Source organism: Protopterus annectens, chromosome 2.part1 (genome assembly GCF_019279795.1).
Source record: "Protopterus annectens isolate FY-2018-M chromosome 2.part1, PAN1.0, whole genome shotgun sequence".
In the NCBI taxonomy this organism is placed as follows: domain Eukaryota; kingdom Metazoa; phylum Chordata; order Ceratodontiformes; family Protopteridae; genus Protopterus; species Protopterus annectens.
This window is the reverse complement of record NC_056729.1, coordinates 14,977,233-15,000,546: the sequence shown is the minus strand read 5'-3', so window position 1 is coordinate 15,000,546 and position 23,314 is coordinate 14,977,233. Positions and strand designations below refer to the sequence as shown.

The 23,314-nt window shown below is 38.8% G+C and overlaps 1 protein-coding gene across 1 annotated transcript in view; it reads left to right on the top strand.

Annotated features, from left to right (window-relative positions):
- LOC122794730 (catenin alpha-2-like) overlaps positions 1-23,314 on the top strand; it is a 2,759,516-nt gene that overhangs the window by 1,417,220 nt on the left and 1,318,982 nt on the right. The window contains exon 3 of the mRNA XM_044063375.1: positions 12,063-12,258. Coding sequence (XP_043919310.1) covers positions 12,063-12,258 — 196 coding nt within the window. The remainder of the gene's footprint in view (positions 1-12,062; positions 12,259-23,314) is intronic.

The following is a 23,314-nucleotide window of genomic DNA, read 5'->3' as shown; positions in this document are numbered from 1 at the left end:
TTAATACTAACCTGGCCATCAAAAAATACATTTAAAAAGTGTGCCCCAGCATTATGATGAAGACATTACAAATACTGCAGTGCCACTATTCCAGGATATAATAGTGTTGTAACATTATGAAGACTTCAGATAGTGAAAGGAAGTAAGTCATTATTGCTGTCAGCCTGAGAGTAGTCTCAACTACGGTTCACTGAGTCATCCAGTTTACAGCACAGAGATCCAACCATTCACTAAAACTACATATTTTTCCTTGTGAAAGAGTTACCTGTTATCCCTATCCTTCCTGTTTTTTTTTTTTTTTTTTAAGAATCAAAGGCAAAACGTTTTCCTACACAGCAAGCCATCTCTCTACAGAAGTCACTAAACTACTAAAATCATTTGGTATCCTTCATCTTGGTCCATTTTATCTGATTTGTTGAAGCCTGCCTTCATTTTGTCTTTGAAGAATTTATAACACAAACAACACCAAAATAGGTGGACTTTTGCATGTAAACTAAACTAAAGCTAATGAATGACACCTCGGGAAATGAACTCTACACTTTTATTGTCCATCTAGAAGTTGTTAGGACTGATTCAGAATGACATTAATCCACTAAATATACATTTAAATTGTCTCTGTTAATGAAACTATGTAATAAAATTTAATATCATTAGTAAAAGCAATAAAACATAATGTATAAAATTCCTAACTTGTAATCTTGCTGCTCTAAGCTTTAAAATGTTAATGATTAAAATGTGTTCATTTAAATTTGGAAACCTGGGGGGACCCAAACATTCAACTTTACTTGCTGTAATAACTCTTTATGCCCATGTCAGTTCTCCCAATCTAACCCTCTTTAAGAAGGGATACTTTTTTGCCAAAATAAAGAATAAGATTTTTTAATCCATATAAACAGTAGAATGTTGGTATATTGCATTTTCATTATTGCAGTTTTGTATGCTGTACACATGCTCATATATCTTTTGGTGAAATCTCCTATGTTTCCAATATAAAATGCATCACATAACTAGCATAAAGCAATATAACAACCTGTTAACATGATTAAATCTACATATAACTTCAATTGTCGAATAACCTGTTACATTTGAAGTTGGGCTATCAAAAAGTAATGACATTGCTTATATCTTCTACATTTACTCAAGTGGCCTTTACCTGGTGTTTTGTTGTCAAAATGACCTTCATTCAATTAATTTTCTTCAAATTTAAGGTCCTTCTGTAAACAAATGTTGGTGTTGTACAGAATTTCTCATGCAGTCTGACTGGTCAAAAACTTAACTTTTCTAAGAAGTGATTTTGATGAAGTCCTAACAACATGTAGATGAAACTGCTGTATGATAAAGGATGTGGTTCATTCCCTGAGGTATCATCTTTGCAGAATTTCTTTTAACTCTTGGGGCTCAGAACATGACTGAGCTGGCAATATAGAACATGTTTTGGGAGTTGTCAGGCATAGGCAAACAGTGCCTAGTCCAGCAGAACTGGATTCTAAGAATTGTTGCCTGTGTGTTGATGATGTGACCTCTTTGAGAATACTAAAGGTGAGTGTTGATATCTTACCACTTGATGTGAAACATTTACCATAGTGAGTCATTGCTGTTGTTACAACTCCAGGCCTCCTAACTGCGGATAAGACACTATTGTTTCATGTTCATAAAGAAGGGTATTGGTAAAAACTGTCAAGTACCATATCGGTGTTTCCTTTCCTAGAACTCAGTCAGTTAAGGTTGTTCTAAATATTTCATAAAAGTGACACTAATGCAAAGAATCCTGTGGTATATTCCATGCTTTAATCAGTGTTGTGAGAAGTAACTGGTAAAGAAGGGAAATTCCTTGACTGACGCAAGTGTTTCGATTCCACAGAAAATTTAGGAATTCTGTCAACAGGATTTAAGCAGGCTGATTGATAGCCCTGCCCACCTTGAAGTAAAGTGAGAGTCCTAGACTTCTGTGAGCTTCTCTAAAAGTATCTAGTTCAGCCTAGAGGGTCACCCTTGGAGTGTATAAAATATGTAATCCTCAGCATACCGAGGTATATTACATATTTTTTGGAAATGTTGGTTAATGAATGCAAAAAATGGTAAAGGTGCTAATATTCATCAGACCATCTTTAATCTCCCCTTGTTCTGTTTTTTCGGTGTGTTAGTTGTGTTTCAGTAAAAGTTGATTGTCTTAGATTGCCCAGAGTGCCATCTAATATTTTCCTTGCTTGATTGGTAGTATAACTTACATTTTAATAGAGGGGAGTTAGGAGGAACATTTTCTTTTAGGATGCTGAAGGTCAGATTTGATGGTGGCAGCTGTCACACAAGACTCAGTTCATGTCTCAGTGTTCCTTCTGTTTAGCTTGAATAGCTTCACTTTTTTTAAACAATGTTAAGCTAGTCCTGAGGTATAGGGGAGAAGGACATAAGAGCTTGTACAGTAGAACTTAGAAATGTTCATGGTTTGTTCCTTTTGGAATGAACTGAGAAATATCATCTAATGCTTCAGAAGCATTTATTCATTCATTCATTCATTCATTCATTCATTCATTCACTCTATGATTTTTTCATTTTCAGTTATGGTTGAGCTGAAGCCTCTTCTGGCAGAAAGTATGGTGTAAGGCATTGAAACGGTCATGGATGGTGTCCCATTCTGCAAATGTATACGGACACTTATTCAGAGTTTAGAGGTTTGGCATTTCACTTATTGATAGGTCTTTGGTAAATTAGGAGCATGATGTTTTATTAAGCAGTATTATAGATTAAGTAGAAGATTTTAGTTTGCTAATAAATAAATGTGCAACTAATAACCACACAACCCGAAAGTTGCAACAACAACAAAACACAGCTAATCACAACGCTGCTCCGGCACAATAAAGGCTGTCCCTTTACCCACAAACCAAACTGCTGTTATAATCCAAAATGAACGATGTCAAATGGATATTTTAAATATATTTATTGTAAAATAAAAACGTTAAATACATAAAGGCGAAGGTAACTGATTAAGCGCTTTCATTTCCTTAACGGAGACTTCTTCAGAATCCAGTTACCCTTGACAATCCATACATTATATATCACAGTGTTTGTAACCCATTGGTTGAAAATTAAACAATTTCTTTAATTATACAATTAATTGCTAACAAAATTAAAAGGCTAGCTTCAATTGAAAGTCTATGCAACACTGCTTGAGACATTACATTTAATAAACTGTAGTAAACTATAATGCAAGTTCAAAACACTATAGATAAAACGATACGTAACACCAAGAGACTACATAAATACATATCATTGCAAACCATAAAGCAGCAGTAGATATTAATTATAAATATTATTGTATTGTTATTACTAAAATATTCTGTACATATATAAAATTGTATGTATGAAAAGATGGAAATATGTGCAAATAAATATGAAAAATGTATGTATAAAAATATATATATATATATATATAATATAATATAATATATATATATATATATATATATATATATATATATATATATAATTTATAAGTTGTTCAGTTTGTGTTGTAATCCGTAATGGTGCAGGAAGACGGTAAACACTTAATTGGGTAAACCTTTATAAACAGGGTTGAATTGCCTGTCTGTAGTGTTTAACATTATGAATTTCATTACATATGTCATCTGACAGTTGAGCACAGAGGTTTAAGACTATGTGCTGCTACAATTAGATCTTGCAGCAGTCCTGTGTTTCATTCTCACAGGCTCCATTTGATTACTGTTCGACTCTGAACACATTACTGGACCAGGCATTGCCCCCAAGTCATTCCTAAATCATGACTGTATGTCCAGAAGGTTTAGCCAGGGGCGGCTCGTGCTATAGGACTGCAGCCCTCCCACCTGTAAAATGAATAAAAGAAATTAAAAAAAATAAAATTGAAATTAAAAAATAAAACAATTTCACGGACTCTGCGCATACGTGCATGGTTTCTGACTGCTGTGTTAGGCAGACCAGAACTCCATGCATGCTCATTTCTGAGCTCCAGACTGCTGTCTTAGGCAGTCCGGATAGGGAAGGCAGGAAACTCCGCCCTTCCAGCCCAGAGGTCTGTGCGGTGACAACCGCACGGACCGGAAGGTCACCGAACTGCATCACCTGCAGGCAGGAGGCTCCAGCCTCCTCACATCTTGCGGGACAGGATGCTACAGCCGTCTTGCAGGAGACCCATGCACAGGCCGTTACAGACAGGCTGGAGGATTTAGTAGCTGAGCTGCAGAGTGGATTGGCCGGTAGAAGACTTCAGGATTTAGTAGCTGAGCTGCAGAGTGGATCAGCCAGTAGAAGACTTCAAGATGCTCCAGCAGTCTAGCGGGCTGTTACAGACCGGAGGATTTAGCTGGGCTGCAGAGTGGATTGGCTGATTGCCACTATTATGGAGGACAGGTAGTATGTGTGTGGATCGGCTAATCTCCACCATTACAGAGGTGTGTGTGTGAATTGGCTGATCGCCACCATTACGGAGGTGTGTGTTTGGATTGGCTGATCGCCACCATTATGGAGGTGTGTGTGTGGATTGGCTGATCGCCACCATTATGGAGGTGTGTGTGTGGATCGGCACCATTATGGAGGTGTGCGTGTGTGTGGATCGGCACCATTATGGAGGTGTGTGTGTGTGTGTGTGTGTGTGTGTGTGTGTGTGTGTAAAATGCCCCAGGTGCCACATGGTGGTCGGTAGAGAATAAGGCTTAAACCCTGTACCTTGGGCCCAGGTGGCAAGAGCCTGAATTCCCTGCCCACCACCATATGTAAAAATGTTGCAGATTTTTCCCTCATAATTATTCTGTTCCTCATAAAATCTGTGATTTCTGTATTTTTGTGTCCTTGCAAAGCCAGTAGTGCAGTGGTAACATTGTTGCCTGACAGATGCATGTTCTCTGGTTTGATTCTTGGCTGGGGTGCCTTACCTTCTGTGTGGAGTCTGTATGCCCTCACTGTTTTTGTTTCCTCTAGTGTCCTCCCATATTACAAAGACATGTGTCTGTCTGGGGTGTTTCTCCCTGGGCCTCTGCTAAAAATTTGCTTTTGTTCCAAGTCAGACTTTCCTGGTTAACAAATGTTAAAAATGACACGCATCTGAATATCAGATTTCATATTCTTCAAAAAGTGCATGGTAACACAAAAGCTTTTATTCTAGCAATTTTCTAAGTGTATAATATGGATATTTGAAATTTGTCTGTATTTTTGGGACTGTATTCCCCCATTATTGGCTTCATTCAGGTTTTGTGCTAAGGTTGAGAGCTATGGTAAGAACTGAATTCACTGAATATGTTTGGGGGCTGTAGTTACCCATTATTGACTTTGTTCAGATGTTTTGTGCTAAGAGGTTGACAGCTGTGCAATGGTGAAAATCTAATTCACTAAATGGTAGCCATTTAAGTTTCCGTCTTCCTCTTTCACAAAACAGCTGATCTGGCATAGTGGTATGTTGCTCTGACTGTTTTTCACAGGGTCCTGGGTTTAAGGCTTGGCAGTGAAATGTGTGGTGGTAACACAGCATTTTATTCTAGCAACTTTCCAACATTATACAATCAATATTTAAAATGTGTCCCTGGTTTTTGGGCTTTTGTCCCCCCTCACAGTAAACTTTGACTTTTTCCAGATTTGTTTGTGCTGCAAAGTTCAGAGATGCAGCTGAGTGAGTAAGTTTTAAAAGGAGCTGAGAGCTGCAGGGGAGCAAAAGTTTAGTGCTGCTTATGCTGAATCTGCTTGTGTTGTTAATAGCACAACAGGTAGTATACTTGCTTTTGATGTAGAAGGCTCTGGGTTCTACTCCCACAGTAGATAGATGCATTGCTGATACTGTACTGTGTTGCAAAAGGGGTGGACGCTGCACTCCTTTTTGACGAAGATACCTAGTAACTATGAACCTGTTATCAGTTTGCCATTCATTCCCTATTGCAATATTGCTGACTTATTTTTTTTTTAGTGTAAGATAGGCAATTTATTCCTCAAGGGTAACAGGCACTTTATTTGTAGATGAAACAATGAAATACAAAGTTGTTTGCTAGCAGCAACCTCTTCATTAGTTACAGATCTCTTTAATGTGGAATTATTTAGATGACTTTTACTTCTTCAGAGATTGTGCATATGTACTGATACTGGTGGACTGTAGAAGTTTGAGTAGACTTTTATGATGGAAATGTTCTGAATTGGGCAGTTTTGTCATTACTGGTGCATGCATTTTGTTTCATTGTTTACTGGAAAATTTTCAAAACAAATTTAAAACACCCTCTAAAACTGTACTGTATTGTACAAGGAATATAATTTAATACAATCGGGAAAGTGTATGAAAGAGCATGTGTATGTTTCGTGTGCAGGGGGCCTGTGATTTGAAAACAGCCCAAACCCAAAGTTAATCTGCCACTGGCAAAATGTATTTTCTTTGAATGTGGGTTTCAGTGCTGTTTCAGTGATTGTGAGTTTTCAAGGGCAGAGAAGTTTTAATGCTAAGTCTGTTCTCATTGTGAGACTGCATTGCTTTGTTTAGCATATATGATATCTATTAGTGTTTGCGCTGTAAAATGCAAAATAAAACTTTCAAATGAAGTTCAAATCATCGCAGAACTAAAGCAGTATGCACATTAGTGTTTATGGTAAGTAGGGTGAAATAGCCAAGTAATGGTTCATTGAAATGGTTGTGGGGGGGGGGGCTCCATTCGACCATGATTTTGTGAGGGGGGAAGGGCAGCAAACTCAAAGACAGCCCCGGCTGAACTATACCTCTCAACTGTCCAGATTTTTGCAGAATGAATAGATTTTTGCTTCTTATTTTTGGTTTGTTCCTCATAAAATTTGTAGTTTTCTGTTAAATCATTTAGGAATTAAGTCACTAAATAATGACAGACACCGAGTTTCAGACTTCATAACCTTCAGAAAAATGCATGCTAAAGCAATACCTGTTATTCCATCAACTGTCTCAGTTTATACAATAGCAATTTTTAGTACTGTTTATATGTCCCCCCCCCCCCCCCCCATATATTTGGCCTTGTCCAGATTTCCTGCATTAACAGGTTGTGAGGTACATGCAAATAAATTGCTTTATAGAATTAGGAATATCCAAACCTCTCAACTATCTCCTATTTTAGCTCAAAATGTTGCTCTTCCCCTAATAATCCCTCCGCAAAATGGCAATTTTGGAAGAAAACATGGAGGGTTTACAATTAATAAATAACTGTAATAATCAGTTATTAGATTACTTTTATTTCAGAAATGCATGTAGATTCTTTTATTTTGTCAGCTGCTCAAGTTAGCAGTACTAATACTAAAGTGTCCCTTCTTTGACAGGTTCCCAGCAGTATTATGTGACTATTTTATATTTTGTATCACATTTTTGGTCCATTTTTCATAAAACTGTGGGTTTTTTTTGGCAAATTAGTGGCAAATCATTAAAGACTGAAGTTAGAAAATAATGACAGACATTTCAGTTTCAGATTTCATACCCTTCAGAAAATTCATACTAATGCAAGACCTATTATTCTATTATCTTTCTAAGTTTATAAGAGCAATATTTAAAAATTGTCCTTATTTTTGGGCCTTTGTCCCACTTCTATGTATGGCTTTGTCCAGATTTCTTGCTCTGAGTTTGAGAGGTATGACAAATGTGTCAGGGCCATCGCAGTCAGCCAGAGACATTTCAAATTGTGACATACTTGTTGCACCCCACTCCCCCATGTAGTGACTCTGGATGTGTCCAAACAAGGCAAGGAGCAGTTATGCAGTGTAAATGTGCAGACTATCCCCCCATCCAAGGTAGACACAAGTACTACAATGGCATTTCATCTGTCCTTGATTTTGCAAAATGTTCTGGTTTCTGTCATATTTTTATACTGTTGATTTATGCTTATTATTATTCAGAAAGTGCCTGTTGCTGTGTGTTTAAGTAGCAGTGGTTTAATGACCATCTGGTAAGCTTGTCTGAGATTGTAAGATGCAAGTAAGTTTTAATAAGCATACTGTTAAAGAATTGAAAGCCTTTCTGTTGTTGCCATGCAGAGAATACGTACATAACTAGATAACATATAAGCCTTGGGTATTGAAATGCATATGACAGTATTTGTAATAAAGGACTAGATTACATTATTTTAAGAGCTCATTACAGGCTTTACCTGCAAATAAACAGAATGCCAATCTATCATGTGTGGTCCATATCCTGTGCAGTAATCCTTTAAGCAATGTATGTTGAGCTTGTTTCCTGTTTGCTTTTCATTTTTTACTTTGATCATGTTTTCCCCATGAAACAAGTAGATAGTTGTCAGGCAGCAGGTCTTTTTTGGATAAGAAACATTTTTACAAGTGTGGGTATCACAGAGATTGCTACTTTTAGCATGTTACTTGGTACATTTTATAAAGCTGAATATAAATTACAATTAGAACTGCACTGCAAGGAGAAGTGGCTTGAGTTGAGTGCTGCTTGTTTTTCTTGTACTTGATTTTGACTAGCATTCCAGTAATGTATTTAAAAAGTCATTTATTTTTTCATGCCTCACAACCTTTTTGTTTCCATCTAAATATTAAGTAAGCTGCCATGCAGCCAATGGATTGAAATATGTTTTTTCTTCTACACTTCATTTTGTCTTGATTAGACTCCCATAATTATGGTTTGGCACCCAGGGCAGAGTATTTAATTAAGTTAGTTTTTGTGGTTTTGAGCATAGCTCCTCCCCTTTCTAGTTGGCCACACCCATTCCCATTGACCCCACCCATTCAGCTGTCTCCTGCAGCCCCCCTTTGATTTGAAGTCACCAGCCGCCACTGGGTTTAGCAGATATTTTCTGATAACTCGGTAAAATATGAAAAGCCCAGTCTGCTGATGTAAAACTCTTGCTGTTATTTTTCTAATGCTTAGTCTCTTCGCCTTTATCTGCACCAAAATTTATAGCGCACCCATTTGTAAAGCACCTTTGAGCATCAATGGAACCAGTTGTAGCCTGTATGCCAGAAGAAACTAGTTGCCCTTAAGCTAACAATAATGTATTGTCCTGTCTCCGTCCATCCCTTTATCCATTTGCTCAACCATGCATCCTGGTAAGAGTCATTGGGATAGCAAAGCTAAGCAGGGCAGACAAGTCTTCCATAACTGCAGCTTTTCCTGCTGAATGACTAGATATTTCCAGGCAAGTTGTGACATACAACCTGTCCAGTGTGTTGTGGATCTGCTCAGGGGGTACCTCCCAGTGGACATTCTGTCCTGTCTTCTGGGCATGAAAGGCTTAATTTGCTATACTTTTTCAGCAGAAACCCAAAATCACTGTATGTGTACGCTTTATAAGACTGTCAGTAGAATATTCTTTATTCTGCAGGACTAGTCTGTTTTTAAGTCATTTTAATGACTGATAGAACATTTTTCTATTGGTATATAGCACATCACCTCATAAAATAACTGCAAAGCATATATTTCCATATGATGTTAAAACAGCACCCACTGAATGTATGCTTTGGAAGACAACCCCCCATCTCCATTATCTTCCAATAATCATAGTTCTTGTTATTTAGTCATTAGACGCCAAGGTAGGAATAGAGAAACCACAAAGTGCTAACCACTGCATCTCCGTGAAACATTATGTGGAAATACCTCAGTCCTCAAGAAAACAAAGAAAAAGCTATGACTGTCATGCAGCACAAGCATTTAGCTGTATCCCCCCCCCCCCCCACACACACACACTTTCCATCTTCTACCCAAGGAACTGTACCCCTACCTCACATCTTCACAAGCATAACAACACGTTGCCACTTCATACCAACACCATCCAAATAAAATTCTTGCTTCCTTCTTTCCTTGTTCCTAGTGAACCAGCATTGCATTATTGTTTGGACAGGCACGAGTTGGTCTAGTAGTTTTGTTAGAGCCTAACTGTATCAGCTGTAAGCAATCCAATAACATTAGGAGCTGTGAGCCTTAACAGTTTGATCTTTGTTGCGGAAACTGTAACTTGTATTCCTCTAAAACAAGTACAAGATCTTTCACATGCAGTAATTCATTTCAAATATTTCAAGTACGACCATGAAACTAACAACATTTTCTGATGTGTAGGCTGTCTGCCAATCCTCTACTGGTACATTTCTATCCTCTGCCTCAGTAGCTCCATAATACAGACTTTGAAATTTACCTTTCATGTCAGAAATACTATCATTTCAGTGTTATAAGTGAACTAGACTATTGTGATTTTTAAAATCCAGTAAATAGAGAGATTGGACAAGAATGAGGTATAAATACACACACACACACTTAGTTACAAATGTATGTCTATGTTGAAGTCTTAAAGGGGTAGGATTCACTGAATTTTGCTCACTGGAAATGCCACTGGTGCTACATCTTCAGAAGTTGTCCTTTTCCCAGAGGAGTGACAGATCTAGAAATGATAGTAACACATGAGGATTGCAAGGGTCTCCTTCGCGATGTTACTTTGGAAGTTTTGCCACAACATGATATTTTTAATGTTCATTTATATTTCCAATACCCATTTTAGACTAACTGGAACCTCTTCTGATATTTAGTTGGGTGCGAGGCAGGTATCTAGATTTGTACAGGATGCCAGTCTGGTAGAATACACAGGCACAAACACACACAAAGCACACACTTCTGTGGGCAATATAGAGGATTGTCAGTTCATCTATAGCATCTCTTTGGGAGTCTCCAAATGCCACTTTAATTGGTGCACTACTTGCCATGACTTTTGGCAACTGCAGCTTCTAGATTTTGATCTTGAAAATATGTAGAAAGATCAAGACAGACAGATGGACAGGCAGAGCACTATAATTTGTTTATAGCAACCTTTTCAGACAATCATCTGCTGTTCCAGCTCTCTTATTTCACCCAGCCCATTACAGTAAACTCTAAGTTAACCGGAACTCAAGCAACCGGCAAAAAAAAAAAAAAAAAAAAAAAAAAAATTGAAGAAATACAGTACGGTTTTCATGTGTTGCACTTTGTTTTCCATTGCAGAAACATACCTTACGTTTTTAGAGTTTTAGAGCTTTAAAAAGGGAGATAGAATTAATTCCCTCTTTCCCCAACCTGAGAACAAGTCAAACCAAACAAATAGTATAGGGTACAGTATTAGCCAGGCCTATTTTTAATAGCAACTCTCAAGCAACCGGAAACTACAGTTATCCAGCATCTACTTATCCCCATGGGTGCCAGTTAACTGAGAGTTTACTGTACCATCATCCACATACAGACATGCATTCACATGTACCAATTTTATCTTCATGCTTTCTTCCTTTGTACTTTATCTGTTCCTGATGCCTCTCTTCACAGCTACCTTCTGTCAGTTCCTGAAATGTTGTTAATCTGTTCTTGCAGTACATCTTTTCCATGCTTTGCTCAATTAACCTGCCAGCATTCTTCTGTGCATATTATGCTATCCACTGCTATGACATTTACTTTGATGTTGTTGCTATGTATAGCACACATGCTTTGATATTTAATTGACCTTTTTGTATACCTATAATATGCAATGCCTCTACAAATCAGCATTTCTTAAACCTGTCTTCTGAAATGATAATTCAAGTAATAGACGGTTAAGGATTTTTGATACCCTTGAACATGGCGGTATTTAAATATGGGATACCTTAGCTGTTGAAACCTGACTGCATTATTTGGCTGTAGTACATATTATACATAATTAATCATAAGCTTTATATTCTGCTTCAATGAAGTTATGAATGTGGAAAGTGGCTACAGATATTATTCTGTCTGTAGTTGTAGTTCTAATAGCCATGCAATTAAGGGTGTACAAATTGACATACTTGTACACATATTACCTTTAAAATATCCGTTGCTGGGTTAAGGTTAAATAAAATATGAAAGAAAATAAAGCACTTTTGGGGTGCTAGACAGGATGTGTTATATGCAGAACTTATTTTGTAGTTTCCTGTTCATGAATAGTTATTGAGAGTTGCCTTGAAATAAAGCTTCAGTAACTTTCATGTTGCAGATACTTTGTCAGAATTCAGCTGTGTTAAAATGGACAGTGTTCTAAATGTAAAGTTTTAAGAGTAATGATCATGCCTTGCTTTTGGCCCAGGGATAGTGAAAGATGGACTGTTTTGTTTTGAAGGTGACTACCTTAGTGAATACAAGCAACAAGGGTCCATCCAGCAAAAAGAAGGGTCGGTCTAAGAAGGCACATGTGCTAGCAGCATCAGTAGAACAAGCAACTCAAAACTTCCTGGAGAAAGGAGAACAGATTGCCAAAGAGAGCCATGACCTTAAAGAAGAGCTGATTGCTGCTGTAGAAGATGTCCGTAAACAAGGTATGTACCATTTGAATCTTGGGTGATCATTTTGTAACGACTGTCGAATGAACAAATCTCAGATGCAGCCTGCTGAGTTCTTGTATATTCAGAAGTAACTATACATATTTTGCTTTGTTTTTATGGATACAATTATTGCATACATGTGTTAGTATCATTTTATAGGCTGTGAGCAAAATGAGCAAAAATATAATCTAGTCTCTCTAGTCACTCTTCTTCTTTGTGTGTTTTTTAAGCATATGACTTGATTTCTTAGCATGATAAAAATAACTTTTTTACTTATCAAATTAGATATAGATAGCTATGTATATCTGTATATAGACAGATATAGATAGCTATATATCCAACACACACACACCTAATTTTAAACTACAGTATTATTTTTTGTGACGTGGTGAATTTTTACATTTAGTAGTGGTTTATCAAGTAATGTTCTAGTGGGGGAAGAGTGCTACTGATACCGTACTGGCAAAATTTGCTGTTGGCTACTTAAGCAGCCTGTTTTTTTTTTGTTTTTTTTTTAATTGGTCTTTGTGTTCTAATGTATTTGTTAAACCTGGTATGTTTGTATGTTTGCAGAAGTTGCTGCAGAGCATCATGTATTTTTGATGTATCCAAGTATTTGCACCATCTGTTTTTTGTAAAAAAAAAAAAAAAAAAAAAACATAAGAGGTGGTGTCACCATGTGCAAAACCTAGTCAGTGTAGTGTACAGATGCAGACAGCTTGTGCACAGTAGTTCAGCAGATTTTGTGTAGACTTTTGGTGTTTCTGTAGGACAGCTACTGTTAACACTGCTTTTACACTTTTATAAAAGTAATTGTTACTACTGCCTTCATTGTAATAGCTTGCCATTCTGCTGCTTTCACTGCGTATGCACTTGTCACTCTGTGCTACTGATTTACTATAGTTGTAATTCTCTGCTGTTGTGGCATCCGAGCCATATTAAGTTCTTCTCACAGTATTCACCAGTTGCTGCTGCTGTTTTCAGTGTAACTGTATTTATCAGTTACTGCTACTGATTACACTGTAATTATAATTCTTTACTGTTCTTGAAACCAAGCCAGATTGTAAAACCATCAGATTGTATTCCTCAGTTGTGTTACTGCTCTTACTGAAACTGTATTTGTCATCTGCTATTACTGATTCACTGTGATAATAACCCTCTGCTGTAGTGGAAACAGTGCTAAACTTTGTACTGTATTGTGCTAGTTGTTGCTCTCTTTGTAACTATTTGCAAACTCCTATTACTGCTCACTGTATTGTAACTCTCTTGTTGTGGCAGATGAGACAGATTTCAGATTGTAATTCTCTAGCTGGGTTAACTGAGTTGGCCTGCTAAGTTACTCTCAACAGTTGTGTACTTACTCCCTGTATAAACTATGCCACCTTACTGACTTATTATTGCAATCTGTGAAATCCTTCTAGTGTAGGTATATCTCTATTTTAACAGCTTGCACTGTACCTAGCCAATATTATCTCTTCTTCTAATAAACATAAAAGCCCTTTTTTTATATTAACTTCATCAGTGTATTCTCACATACAGGGCGGCCATGGTGGTGCAGGGGTTAGCATTGCCGCCTCACAGCAGGAGGTTCTCCGGTTCGATTCTCGGCTGGGGTGCCTTCTGTGCAGAGTCTGCATGTCCTCCCTGTGGTCACGTGGGTTTCCTCCGGGTGCTCTGGTTTTCTCCCACATCCCAAAGACATGCTGTAGGTGGATTGGACACTCTAAACTGGCCCTAGGCGTGAGTGCGTGCATGTGTGTGCCTTCTGTGGAAGGTTGGGCGCCGGGCTGGCAACTCGACACTGTAAAACTCCACTGCCAATCATGAGCGGACAGGTGATCCACTGTGGCGACCCCTAATCGGGAAAAGCTGAAAGAAGAAGTGTATTCTCACACACCAGATCCAGGAACCATGAGATCAGTCTCCAGCCTGCTAGCACTAGGCACTCAGAGCCAGTGTAACAATGGCCTAATGCTTACTGACAGTTACTTCGACCACTAGCTGAATCTATATGCAAGTGGTGCAAGCATTTACTAACTTTGGAGGCCTGCTACTGGCCATGTTGTGAGTACTGACACCCATCTCATACAAACATGCCCACCTTGTCCTAAATCAGCAAATAAGCTATCTTATGTTGGGAGATGCTCAGGAAATTCCTAATGAAATTTCAGAGGCTTTCAAGGTGCAGGTTGAGTAAACAGTATACTCAGTGACACACTTAAAAGAAAACAGCACCTACATCAATAATAAACATTAGAGAAAAAAATAAGGGGTCACTCAGCTAGCTTGCCGTCATCCTAAAGGCAGAATGGTCAAGCCAGTACATATAATTTCCTAGTTATAGGTGACTCCATATTGATGCACACAGATGCACCACTTACCAGACTGCAATGGAAGGGTGATCATCACCTGTCTTTTGAGTGCCAGCTTTTGCTATGTCACTACAGCCGTCATGACCTGGGCATTTTCTAGGTGGGAGTGAATGATTTGAAACCACCCCTCCTTGGATCATATGAAGAATGACATAATTGGAGCTATCAGGATGTGCATCTGTGATTGGTGTGAAACGGAGTCTTGAGCAGCATTTTACCATTACCAAAAATCATGCCTCGATGCAAACAAAACCTAATTTTCTTTATCTATTAGCTTAACTATTGGTGTATTTCTAAAGGGTTGTAATTATAAGCATGTGATGAGATGATTGAGAGCCCTACGTACTTTACCTGGGATGGCTTGCTCTTTTCCTTTCATCTTTCATGTGGTGACCAAAACTATCTCCACTCCTATAGCACCGTTTTAAGACAAGGATATTCTCCAAGAACTGCTATGGTAATCACACAAAATCAAGACTATATAATCTAAATAAGAAGTTGCACGCCTTAAAAGCCTTCCTGCCCCTGAAAACATTGATATATGCTTATTAATGAAATCTGGCTGCAGTGTAGTGACAGCAGCCCCTCAGTGCTGGGTTTCAATGACTACCAGTCTTTCTGACCCACTTCCAAGAATGACTGTGTTCATATTCCTAAGAAACCCAAATCACAAGATGACTCATAAGGTAACGTACCAACACACACATTTAGTTTAGCAATATTCATATTCATGGGGATTTAAGATGAATTATGTACGTGTATGAAATAAAAAGTATTCTATTATGGTGACTAAGGATATGTGGAAAGAAACTAAACAAAAGATTATACAAAAGATACTGGAAGCTGTTTATTATCTTTGTGGATAGTAAAATACAGAGAGAATGTTTTAGTCCCTTTAGTTTTATATATATATATGTCAGGAGTATTTAATCAACCATAGGAGAAGTTGCAGACCATAATTAATAGAGAGTTGCAGAAATTTGTTTGGTAGGGGAAGAGGTAATCGGGATAAGTTGGTACTGTCCATAGAAGAAGGTGGATTAGGATTACCCAGTTTGAAGGCACTTTAGAGCTATGGAATCATGGCTCATGCAGAAAACACCAACAGAAGGTTATAAATCAAATCTGAAAGGGATGATGATGGTGATGAAATGGGGGGTAGGGGTCCAATGTACAGCATTAGGTAAAACAGGTATACAGTTTACTCACAATGAAAAAAAAATGAAAAAATTGGGAATGAAGAGAGTAAATTGGATTCTTTAAGTATGGGCATCTAGTTTAGTTAGTGATACTACTTGAAAAATATTAATTGATGTATAACTTTGATGTATCGATCAGTTGTAGATGTATGTAAATAGTTATTTTTTGTTTTATAATTGATTTATTTAATTATAGTTTTAAAACTAAATAAAAAAAAAAGAATGCACATTATGACTCTAACCACAGATGCATTCCAGAAACCTGGAGAAACAAGTACAGGATTGTCAGTGAATATAACAAAGCAGCCTCTCAGAAATTTTCATAAATGGATTTTGTGAAGTTAAAAATAAGGTTTCAAAGCAATTATTAAAACTAAACCAATTTATGTATTAGCAAAATAGATCTCTGTCTGGAAAAAAGCTATGAACAAAGAGGAAAAGAGCAGTCCGTGTCGGATGACGTGAAAAACAAAACAGCAGCAAAAAAAAAAAATTACTGGCATAGCACAGCAACTGTCACCATGTGTGGTTGACTCTGAGTCGTGAGACTTAAATTTACGCCTTAAATCCAGAACAAATCACCAATCTGCCATTCTGCCATTGGCTAAGCTTCTGGTGTAATTCAAAGGGGATCCAGTATCTGTCTGCCTGGGACGACATGATCGACAGACCACGATGCTTTGACAGAGATGGTCTGCACTTGTCATCCCTGGGATTCAGGTTACTGGCTAAGGCTCTTGCCACCCCTATAGTGCCTCTTTTAGGCAAAGTTCAAAGGACAAAACCACCACCGTAACGGGTACAAGCATGCAAAATCTGAAGGTAATGCTACTCAATGCTAGAAGTCTAAACCTCAAAATGCACTCTCGAGGCACTCCTAAAAATGGAGAACATCGATATCTGTACAGTAACTGAGACCTGGTTCAAGGCTCCAGAGAGAAAACCCTGCAATACCAGGCTACAACTCTTACCACATTTTTCGGCCACCAAACCAGGACCAAAACACTAAAGGTGGAGGAGTGTCCATATTCACCAAGGATATTCACACCACCAGGCTGGTTGCCCAACACAGTGCGTCTGAAATTCTCCAGGTGCAACTAACACTAGGTAAGACTGCAATCCAAATTCTAGCTTGCTACAAATCCCCCACCATGCCCCAAGATTCTGACTACACCTTTCTAAACATACTGGAAAATATTAAGATACAACCAAACACCCTAATACTGGGTGATTTCAACTACCCTGCCATAAACTGGGAAAACTACTCGTGTACCAACACCTTTGCCCTACAGTTCTTGGAATTCATAAATTCCAATGCCCTGGATCAACTAATCCATAGTCCCACCAGGTGCTCCAATATCCTAGGCCTGGTCATTGCCAACATGGGAAATCGAAGCGCCACACCTATGGTCACCCCCTCATTGGTCAGGTCTGACCATAAGCTAATCACCCTTGACATTCGCATCCCTCCCCCACCCCTCATTAAGGAAACCTCCGTAAAAAACTTCTCCAAAGCCAACTTCATGCTACTCAAGTCAGAAGTGACAAACTTCATGACACCCATGCATATGGGAACTGAAAGTTCGACTGCTGAATCGTACACGAAGGCACTGTATGAGCACATCCACTCATGCATGAATCATGCCATCCCAAATAGAACCAAGACACGCTCCTCCAAAAAAAGACAGCCAATCTGTTGGTCCCCTGCCATAAACAAACTTTACAACAAAAGGAAGAAACTGTTGCAGAAAAGAGGAAAATCCAAGGATGCAAAAAAACTCCCTTACCAGTCTCATTAAGAAGCTGAGATCCCTCATAAAATCCTCCAAAGCTAGTTACGGAAATAAAATTGCCAAAGATTCCAAAGACAGCCACGAGGCATTCTATAGCTATTTCAAGAATCTAAATGGCAATGCTCAGATCTGCTCTAAGCTACAACAGAATGGCAGGATATTGCCAATATCCTGGCAGATCAACTTAATGACAACTTCACTCCCCCTCACCCCCTAGAGAGTGCATCTCAGTACCGAAAGATTGCCAAATTCCGGTAATAATGGCCATACAGGTAAAAAACGCACTCTCCAAAGCTAAGAATACAGCATCCGTGGGACCAGATGACATCCCGGGCTGTGTACTACATGAACTGCAAAATGAACTGGCACCTCACCTAAGTGTTATGTTTAATCATAGCCTCACCTCAGGCTTCGTGCCCACTGAGTGGCACACAGCTACAGTTATCCCACTCCACAAGAGGGGATCCAGCTTGGATCCTGGGAACTACTGCCCCATCAGTCTGACGAGCCTGATCTGAAAGGCCATGGAACGTATTATCATGGAATTTATAAACAAAGACATTGGCAAATTTCAAACACTGGACCCCACCCAGTTTGGGTTTGTGAAAGGGCGATCTTGTCTCCTGAACCTGATTGACTTATTTGAATCAGTCTCCAGAGCCGTGGACGAGAGTAAGGTGGTCCACACAGCCTATCTGGACCTCGCCTAGGTCTTCGACACCATCTCTCACTCTGGAATCATAGATAAACTTACTAAGCTGGACATTAATCCCTATGTCACATGATGGGTTGCCAACTGGCTTACTGACAGAACCCACACTGTAAAAGTAGCCGACTCCAAATTCAGCTCCAGACAGGTGACAAGTGGAGTACCTCAGGGTTCAGTCCTGGGACCACTCTTGTTTGGCATCTACTTCTCTGAAGTACAGGCCAGTACTAAGGGACTCTGGCTAACAAAGTTCGCAGATGACTGCAAACTGGGAGCCACTATTGAATCCCCAAATGATGTGGATATTCTACAAAAGGGCCTTACAGAAACAGATACTTGGTTGGTGCCAGAGCCATGGGCTCAAGCTCAATGCCAAGAAATGTATAGTTATCCCCCTTTGGAAAAAACATGTACCCATGAATTACCACATAGGTGGCAGTACACTAAACACCGAAAGTGTGATAAGAGACTTAGGGACACAGGTGGACAGTGGTCTCACCTTCGATAACCACATCGCCACAACAGTCAGGAAATCCTTCTATGCGGCACACCTCATCACTAAGGCCTTTTCATCCAGAAAAAAAGGAGGTTATTGTCCCACTGTACTCATCTCTCATTAGACCCATTATAGAATACAATGCCCCATTTGTTAAGTACCTGTCAAGACATCTGCAACAACTGAAAAGGCCACAGAAATACCTCACAAAAAGAATCACAGGCCTAAAGCAGATGTGCTGTGCTGACCATATAATAAAACTACAACTATACTCTGTCGCATATCGTCTACTCAGAGACGATCTCTGCTTAACATACAAGGGCATGTCAAACCCAGAGCTGTTGAACATGCTACACTTAAAGAAATCCCAATCCCTCAGAGGCATATGCTCCAGCGATCTAAACCTTGTCATCACAATGAACAACACATGCTGGAGGGATAGATTCCTGACCCAGAGACTTCCCAGACTCTGGAATAGACTGCCCGTACATGTCAAGCAGAACTCCTCTTTGGCCCTCTTCAAAAGGAACCCTGACGATTGGATGGGAGATAGGAATTTCACCCCGGGGATCATGTCAGTTGCCCTGCTAGACAGAGATCCAGGGAAGTAAATATTGTGGGAAGAAATAGTCAGGGAATTATTATGGCTAGGCTTGTATAGGCCCTAGGTCCGATAGCCTTGTACCAACCTATGAACCTGACTTAAAAATAAAAATAGCTGTTCCTTATTACCAAAATGAATTTCCAGAATGTAAAAGATATTGCGGTTAACCATGTAACAATTTAATTCTGCCCAAGTAAGCATAATATATCCTATCAGAAGAAAGCCTTCATCAGTGTACATCTAGACACTTTCTAGTGCTGGTACTTCTTGTTAGGAAATTTTTCATTTATTTTATGTTTTAACAGAATGTCTATCTGGGTTGAGTGAAGGCTCTGTGAGAGAAGCTCCACAGATATATTTTCCTGCTTTGTAAATTTGAATTAGGATGAAGCAGATGTCCATGTTCAGACCCTCCTGTATATGTTAGAGTTTGACTGTTCAAATCTTTAAGGTATCTTTACCATACTTGAAAAATGTCCATACAGCAGTCCACTGAAATATCAGTGGCTGCAGAGTCAACACACATTGAAGGATATTTTGCTGGTGCCAGATCCCTCTTACTGGTCCCTGGAATCATGGATAATCCCCACCAACTTGAAGATGGGTCTTTCTTCTTGCAGCTGAACCTCTAGAGGTTCCCAATGAAGGGAAGGTAGTAAACTTATCTTGTTGCTCCAAAGTTCGAGGAACGGGTCCTCCAAGTAATGGAGGGTTCAGATCAACCAGCTGAGCTATGTGAAGTCTTCCGACTTGTCAAGTTTAAAGGGGAAGCTGATCCTGATGCTGTTCCTAATTAAGTTATTAGCCATTTTTTAGATAGATAAGAGCACATGCTTGCACTCCTTATGCAGAGGTGAACTACATTTGACACTGAGGCACAGGCAAGGGCAGCATTTTTCAGCTCTTCAAATTCCAAAGAAAGTGAATGTGCTGGCATGTTCCTTCAGCAACTCCAACAGGTGAGAATTCTTCAGCTTGTTTGGCTCAGACCTTGTGGATCTGAGACTCACTGGAGACTAACTAGTCTGGCACTCAGGGAAATGCAGTGTCCCCTGCTGCTGCTGTTTGCAGAGCAGGAGGTGAACAATGGAAGAATAATTATACATGGGTGGCTTACATGATTTATATATGCAATGCAACTATTCCCGCTGACTCCACACCTAATCTCAAAAATGTAAGAAAGGCTAAACATACTCTTATGACTGCCTGATGATAGAGAAAGAAGCAATTTCATGCACTGACATCTAGAAGCATAGCAAACTCTTCAAGTACCAGCCAGAGACAACAGACTTCCACCTCAAGACCTGCTTCTTCCAGCCAGTGTGTTAAATTTATTTATTTTATTTATTTTTACATTTGATAACCAGGAAAGTCCGACTGGACACAGGTCCCTTTTCAGTGGAGGCCCGGAAAGAAAAGCTCCAAATACAGTACAGTACATAAGTGAGGATTTCAGCTTACATCTAAGAATACATTTCAGCATGCAATATGCAGATATTAACAACTTGTTGACAGGAATATATACAAGTACATTACAAGACCACATTTCAGCATGTAATAGTCCAGAGTTTTACCATTTCTTGTAGTAAGGATTATATGCAGTACATTGTAAGATTAAAAGTAGTACAATATTTGAGAAAAAAAAGTACAAAAGTTTTCTCTTTCTGAGCCTTTATGTTTGGGGTAGAACAGGTATACCTGGGTAACTAGAGAAAGAAATAGGTGATCCTTAGCAGAAGAATTCATGCAACAGTGCAGTGGTGTGGTTTAACCTGGGGAGACACAAGAGCAAAGCCAGTTGTTTGAATAGTGGGTTTTGAGGAGTTTTTTTTAAATTGGAAGGCAGAGGTTGTAGAAGTTATGTGGTTTGGGAGTTGGTTCCAAATTCTGGCTATAGTGCAGGCAAAAAGAGAGTTAACCGGCATAATTTTTGTTTGATGACATTGATAAGGTTTTGGTTACTAGATCTTAAGGTTCTGGTGGTGGTGTAGGGCTGAATTAGATGCTGTAGTGATGGGGGTTTTGTCAGGCAAGTAGTACAGTTTGTGTGCTGTTGAGAGTTGATTAAGCAGCAGTAGTTGGGGCAGCTCAAGCCAGTTGAGCTGCTTCAGGGTAACACACTGATGGGATCTATGAGAGGCCTCAGATGCAAACTTGGCAATCTTGTAAGGCCTTAAGTTTAATTCTGTTGGCTGAACAGATGAATGAAATCATCAGGAAACCTTTCTCCTGACAGTTGCACTCGGACAGGTGGAAGAGGTTCTCCATTTGGACAAAGATGGATCCTATTTCTCCCCATTTGGTCACCATCATGTGCTTTTAACGTTTTTATCTATCTGTATGATTTGAGTGGCAGGTGTTCAACTTAGGCATTTCGGTTTATCATGTCATTATGGATGAGTGGACTATGGCCTAGCATCAGGTGGTTAAGCATTTCCTTAAAAAGTGTCTATCTCTGCCCATATATGAAAAAGCCTTCTTTTTTGGACATGAACTTCGACTGTGAAGCTTACCAAAACCCTGTCTGGATCTGCTGATTTGGTAGCTTTGAAATTCATCTCTCTCCATTAAATTATCACTTAAGACATAGCAAACATAAATTAACAAAAAAAGAAAGCAAGCCATATTAACAACTTTACATTTATATTTCACATCTTTTGTAACTGTTGTCAGTAAAACATTACATAAATTGTTGAATTCTTTCCTTCTCCTTAAACCTCTTCACTCCTAAACATTATTCTACATGTATTGCTCCCACAGTTTCCTTTATTTCTATGTAATTTAATCCTTCCATTTTCTAAAGATCCCTCTTCCGTCAGCAAGCCATATTAACAACTTTACATTTATATTTCACATCTTTTGTAACTGTTGTCAGTAAAACATTACATAAATTGTTGAATTCTTTCCTTCTCCTTAAACCTCTTTACTCCTAAACATTATTCTACATGTATTGCTCCCACAGTTTCCTTTATTTCTATGTAATTTAATCCTTCCATTTTCTAAAGATCCCTCTTCCGTCTCTTTTATAATATTCAGTACTTCAAATAAAGTTGGTTTATACTTTGATTTCCATTTTCTAGTAGTTTTTTTTTGGCAGCCAACAGAATTAAACTTAAGGCCTTACTGTAAATAGGCAATTCAGATCCTGTGTCCCATCTCAGAACAGTCAATGTTATGTAGTCCTGTCTCGACGTAATTCTTGCTGGATGGGTTCGGAGCCGATTCTCAGCTCCGACTCACCAATACTAAAGCTCGAGAGCTTTTACTGGCTTGAGGCTAACCCCTATCCCATGGTGCCTCACGGCAATTCCCCAGATTTTGTTTCCTGCTAAAGCTTCGAGGTTGTCTCCTCACTGGCTCATTGGCAAAGTAGACGATTTGTTGATAAATCTTATTTCTCATCTAATTTCTTCTTTTTCTACCTTAATAGTTAACTGTTACCTGTGTGATTGTTGTTGAGTGCTTGATACCCTATTCCACTGTTTTAGGATTGTATGGCCCATTTTAGTTAGAGGGCCATAGTTGCCCATTTAAATTAGAGGGCCTTTTCTCCCTGAGTGCTAGTCCTTTTTCCTTTTTTAAAAAAAAATGTTCTTCTTTTCATAACTTTGCTGTTGGTTATAGTTAGTGTTGTTATTATTGTAATTGTGGTTAGCCTTGTTTTCTTCTCAGCATGTCCAAAGAGAAAGATAGAGAACATAAGGAACACCACCCTTCGGTGTTCAAGAAATGTGACAAGTGATCACAAAAAATGTCACTGACTGACAGTCACACTAGCTGTGTGTACTGTCTGGGAGAGGCTCATTTACAAGAACACTGTACTTTTTGCCATGCCTTCAGTACTAGGGTTCTTAATGAGAGAAAACGTAAATTGATA